General features: G+C 53.2%; 1 protein-coding gene across 2 annotated transcripts in view; it reads left to right on the forward strand.

Moving 5' to 3' along the window:
* ASS1 (argininosuccinate synthase 1) overlaps positions 1-5,303 on the forward strand; it is a 78,579-nt gene extending 73,276 nt beyond the window's left edge. For both annotated transcript variants that reach the window (XM_073314646.1, XM_073314648.2), the window contains 2 exons: positions 3,200-3,265; positions 5,025-5,303. In XM_073314646.1, the coding sequence (XP_073170747.1) occupies positions 3,200-3,265; positions 5,025-5,079 (121 nt within the window). In that variant the 3' untranslated portion in view covers positions 5,080-5,303. The remainder of the gene's footprint in view (positions 1-3,199; positions 3,266-5,024) is intronic.
* The last annotated feature ends 697 nt before the right edge of the window (positions 5,304-6,000 follow it).

Here is a 6,000-nt window from a genome sequence, read left to right on the forward strand (position 1 = left end):
ATGGCCGAGTTAGGGCACGAGGGTCAGGTCCCTGTGCTAGGTTGGCACTCGTGAGTTCTGGCGGATACGCAGTTGCACCAGCACCGATGCCGCTGTGCCAGGGAGCGCACTGGTGCACGCGGGGCTGGGGCATCTTTACCACGGCTAGCGAACCAGGCTCAGGGCAGGGCTGGGGGTACAGGGTGGAACCCCCTCCGCCTGGTCTACACTCAGTGCTTCCGCCAGCTCTTGTGCAAGTGCGGCTGATTTCCCAGGGATCTCTGCTGCGGACAAGGCCTTGGGGATGTGCCTGGGGCACCGGGGACCCCAGCCCGGACAAATCTCGGGCTTTGAACCCTGCTGTCGTGCCGTCCTACCGCTAGTTTGTAGTGCTGCCCGGTGGGGGTGAGGTGAGGACGCTCTACAGAAGCTCCCAGTCCCTTCAGCATGAAACCTCCCTGAGTAGCGGTGGGACAGGAATGCCGAGGACTGGATGGGGAGACTGGAACCTGCCAGGCTTGGCTTGGGTTAGAAAGGAAAACACGGTGGGGTGTGTGAGTGTGTGAGAGAGAAGACTGATGGGGAGAGAAAGACTGACGGGGTGGTGGCAGAGAAGAGAGATGGGAGAGAGACAGACAGACGGGGCAGAGGAGAGAGACAGACAGGCGGGGCGGTGGCGGAGGAGAGAGACGGGAGAGAGACAGACAAACAGACGGGGCAGTGGCGGAGGAGAGAGACAGGAGAGAGACAGACAGATGAGGCGGAGGAGAGAGACAGACAGACAGGCGGGGCGGTGGTGGAGGAGAGAGATGGGAGAGAGACAGACAGATGGGGCGGAGGAGAGAGACAGACAGACAGGTAGGGCGGTGGCGGAGGAGAGAGACGGGAGAGAGACAGACAGACGGGGCGGAGAAGAGAGACAGACAGACAGGCAGGGCGGTGGCGGAGGAGACAGACGGGGCAGTGGAGAGGGGAGGGACGGTGGGAAGAGAAGTGGGGGAGAGGGGGCTACAGACCAAGCTGCGGGGATGCAGTCTGGGAAGAGGGGAGGAGTGGTTGGCATTTAGGGCCATGTTGGTAGACAATGAGGATGCTGTTTCTGGTGGTGGGGGACAGGGCTCATGGCCGGAGCGTGTAGAGAGGAGACTTCAGAGGAGGAAAAGGCCCCCTACTGTGCCCCCCCCGTTTGGTTAAAAGGGTTGCGTTAGGTAAGGGGCCTCCTGCCAGTCACGTGGCAGAGTAAATTACACCTGTTTTTCAAGAGATGGGGAAGAAAGTTATCAGGGAGGGAGAAGGGAAAGGTTGAGTCGGAGACCTTGGGGCAGCAAACTTTGTGGGGGGTTCCCCCCCCTTTCCCCCTGCTCTATAATTAATTTGAATGTACTCAGCCCAACAAAGGGCCGTATCCTGAGACACCATGATGAGAGGTGCTTTTTGGTGAGCGCCCGCCGGAGGGGCAGCACAGGGCAGAGCTCTTTACTCAATTGGATTTGAATTCCCGGGGGGCTGAAGCTGTTCTCTCTTTGGAGCCTCTGTTCCTGGGGATGGATCGTGGAGCACATGACAGTTGCGTTGGTAAATGGTTCAGGGAGCTGCTGCCTCAGAAGGAGGCAGGCCTGGTCTGGTTTTCCATGGGGGGCTAGGAAGGAGCCAGGGATTACTTGCAGTTCCATTTTACTAATTCCAGAAGGCTCCAGAGCTTCCACCTCCGTCAAGACCATCCAGCAACTCCAGACAGTGCAGGAAAAGTCAATTTTCAGAGTAGCAGCCATGTTAGCCTGTATTCGTAAAAAGAAAAGAAGGACTTGTGGCACCTTAGAGACTAACAAAGTCAGTGTCTGGGAGGAAGGGGGAGGATTCCCCTCCAGAGGGCTTTCAGAATAACGAGACCTACTGTATTCTACTGGGTGAGGCCCAGACTAAGGGCCCAGGTTTTCTGCTCACTTGTGCATTGCACGTGCATGGTTACACACTCGTGCATTGCATGTGCATATAGACACACGTGGGAGGTGCAAACTTGCATTTATTGTAGGTGTGCTTGTGTATGTCTCTGTCAAGAACAAATCATGTCAAACTAGCCTAAGAGCCTTCTTTAACAGGGTGACCAGCCTTGCGGATGGGGGGAAGCCGTAGCTGTGATATATCCCTACTTTAGTAAGGCTTTTAAGACTTTCTCACATGACCTTCTCCTAAGCTGTCACACTGGGGTGCAATCCAGACCAGCGAGCAGTTGTGTCACCTGGGTGCCTCGCAGTGCTTTGCTGTGCTAGCTTGCAATTTGGGCTGCTCACAACAGCCTTCCAGCATGCAGGTCACACCTTAAGTGTCTGGACAGCCATAGTCCTTGTCCAGCAACTCTGACCCCAGGAGCCTGTCAGCAAATGGCTGACCAAATTCTCAGGTCAAATGGCTGATTCCTTTGTCTTAGGTGAGAGAGAGAGAGATACCCTGCTGTCTCGATGATCCTATTTACTACTTATATGTACATTGAGGGAAACACACATTTCTTCATTCGGGATACATCTGCCTCAGTTTCCCTGCCTGTCAAGCAGGGCCAATAACATTTCCCCTATCCCACCAGGATGAGGTGATGTTGAACCTGAGCCCTGCGCAGGGCTCTCTCTGAAGGGGAATGTTGCCGAGTATCCTTGTTCCAAAGGGGTTCTGTATTCACCCGGTGGAAGGTGTGTAAAAAATCTGAATCTCAATGCAAGGCCCTTGAATCAGCGAGTTGGTCGCTTTCGCCATGCTCCATACTCACCGTTCCCCTTGGCACTGCTAGCAAGCCTGGGCGCCTGGCACAGGCGGAAGAGGCCAGGGGTTAAGTCGTTAGCTGAAGACCTGGTCTCAATTCCCTGCTCTGCCATAGTCTGCCTCTGTGACCTGGAGGAAGTCGCTCAGCCTCTCGGGGCCTGCATGGTGGGGATGCTAGATTTGCCCTGCAGCCCCGGGGCAGCCGAGCGGGGAACTACATTACAAGTGTGTGAGCTGCGTGTGCTGCGCTGACGGGGACCAGATAAGAACAGTAGATTGAAAATCAGGTCACTTATTTAGGTGTCGACCCTGGCGTTTGGCAGTTTACATCTTTCCCCGGGCGGAGGAGATAAAAGGCAGCCTCGTGAGGTTTGCAGCTCCTCTCTCCGGTTGCATTTGCTGAGCCAGGGGTGTCCTGATGTTTAATGGTCTGTTTTTCTCTCCCCCTCCCCCCTGCTTTTTGCAGTATGAACGTACAAGGTGACTATGAGCCCTCCGATGCTACTGGCTTCATCAACATCAACTCCCTTAGGTTCGTATAGCCCCAGCATGAACATCCCATTTCCAGGTGGGCCCAGCGTGCAGTGAGCTGCTGGAGCGGGCTTGATAGTGTGCTGGAGATCCCTGCAAACGCTGGTGCATGGAGAGCTTCTCTCACTCATTCCCAGCCAAGAACCTTCCCAGGGAGGCAGGAGAGACATTGGGAGCATAGGTCAAAGATCAGCCAGGGTTTCCCTGGCAGTGGGGTGGCGGTATGTGGCTTGTTCCAGCAAGGTCTATGATCACCCTCCCCGCATGAGCTCCTGGCATATCTGCTCCCCACTAGCTGTCTCCCAAGAGCCCTAGAACAGCCAGTTCCAAAGCCTTAGCCATGTGGGAACTAGTCAGTTCTTGGAGCGCAGGAATGAAAACTGGCTTGTTTCCTCCTTGATCAGGCCCTGGAGAAAGAGCAGCAGCCTGGCTGTGTCACTCTCTGGGCCCCACTCGGCCTCACGTTCACCCTTCCTAGGAGCTTCCCCCCATGTCTCCAATTTTAGGTTTGCAGGAGGCATTTCCTGTGTGGGGCTTGCACGTCCTGAGGCCTTGTGCCTGGTGCACTCACGCTAGCTGTACCAGTGCAAACCCCTCCTGCAGGTACCATTTACCCTGGCACAAGTCACGGCTCTGCCCAGGCAAGCTAATCGGGGCCTGCCCTGGTTTGTATTTGGGGTTAAATCCCCATTAGCTCAACTGGTGCAAACCCTTGTTTGCCCTTGTCTACCTGCAAGGGTTAGTGCAGGAACAGAGACAGACCAACGACTGCTGATGGCCAAGTCAGCCAACACCCGAGAGTCCACTCCGCTCACCACTAGCCAGCTGGGACTGAGGTTGTCTACACTGCCGTTGGCGGCATGACTGCAGCTCAGGTGTGCGTACCTGCGCTCGCTTTAATCTAGCTAGCACAGATGAAAATAGCGGGGAAGACGCAGCAGCATGGGCCATGCAAGCCCGCCTGGTCCCCCTGGGTGTGTATTCAGGTTGCTAGCCCAGGCTGGAGTCTGGACCACCTCATGTTCACTGCTAGCCTTAGCTCTGCTAGCTACAGCAAAGCTCGCACAGGTAAGCTAAGCCGTGTTGCAATCACCTCTCCAACTGCAGTGCAGACACAGGCTGCTAGAGGTGAGTGAAATGGTCCAGTTGCAGTGTAGACAGGGCTCGAGACACACCAGGTGGTGCATGACACCAACCCCCACATCTAATGCCGAGTTAAAAGGGGGACGGGGCCTGACTTCCTTGGAAGCTGAGCTGCCCTGGCAGTCCGTCCCAAGGCAGTAGATGAGACGATGGGCAGGAAGAAAACCACCCGCTCATCGCTACCCCCTCAGTGGTCACTCAAGCACCTCCAGCCCAACCTGGACCACATGGCCTGCATGAGCAATTACAGAACATCTCAGGAACAGGAGCCTTGGCTAATTACAGCTTCCTACAGAACCTCCAGTCTCTGTATTTTACTTATCTCCCAGGCCCTGTGAATCCCCTTGAATGCTGTGAAACACACCATATTTACATAATGGACTCTTTCTTTTTCCATTGCCTGTTAACTGCTTTGTTCTCCACAATAATGCACAATTCCCCCCCCCCCGCCCCCGATCAATTAATTACACTAGCGGGCAGGGAAAAAAAAATCAAACTGTACAGGCCTTAACAAACGTTTGCTCTGACATCCCCTCATTCCGCCTAAATTAATTGAATCGAAATGCGTGTTATTCCTGTTAATTTACAATTAATTTTTTTTTTAATCTGGTTTACAGGCTAAAGGAATATCATCGTCTTCAGAGCAAGGTCGCCGCAAAGCAGAATGAATAGCAATCAATAGCGCACGGGGCTCTCACTCCCCTTTCTAATTTTTCGAAGCGCTCGCACTAATTGTGTTGGTAATTTATAATTGTAACTCGTCTCCCGGAGTTGGCTTGGAGGTGATGGCTTTGTTACAAGGCTTCCACAGCAAGCGAAATGGAATAAATAAAAAGGGGTCAACCAGGAGAGGAGCGAGAAAAGAAATTAAAACAACCCAGCTTTTTGTTTCTTTACGCCGAGTAGGGTTTTATTATTTGATTGTTGCTGTTTGTTCTTCCTGCACTTAGATGGCCAAACTGTTCCTTGAGCCAGTCTTTGTGAGGTTTGCAGTGGATTAAGTGCCTCTGAAGGACACGCGGTTTTGTCCCAGTGTGTACCTTTTTATTGGAGTGGGAAGGGGGAGAGGGAATGTACCCAAACAATCCACTTACCTGCTTCTTCCTTGGTTGAATGCTAAAAGGCCACCAAGGATGGGGAAGCAAAACTCCCATCACTGCTTCTGATGTTTAAGTCATTAAGGGGATGTCATTGTTTCGCTCTTATCCTCTTGAGTGCCAAAGGGTCAGAATTAGCGTTTGTTTAATTAAAAAAAAAACAAAAAAACTTTTCCTCAATCTGAGCCCAGAAGGAATGTTCTGTTCCGTATGATGATTATTTTTATTTAAATTCCAATTTAAAAGGGAGGTTTCATCTTCCTGGGGCTGGGTGGTGGTGGTGGTGGTGGGGGGGGGGGGTTTGAGATACAATCATTCCCAGGTGCAGCCTTGACATGGCAGCATTGTGCCAGAGCATGAACACCGCTCTCTGGAAGGGGCTGGGGAGAGGGAAGTGAAGCTGAACGAGCCTGCTCTGAAGTGCAAGATAGAAACAAAGACGGGCTTAGATCCAAGGTCCAGCTCATCCACTGCCCTGTCTCTGACAGTGGCCAAG

The sequence above is a fragment of the Lepidochelys kempii genome, chromosome 16, assembly GCF_965140285.1.
Source record: "Lepidochelys kempii isolate rLepKem1 chromosome 16, rLepKem1.hap1, whole genome shotgun sequence".
Classification (NCBI taxonomy): domain Eukaryota; kingdom Metazoa; phylum Chordata; order Testudines; family Cheloniidae; genus Lepidochelys; species Lepidochelys kempii.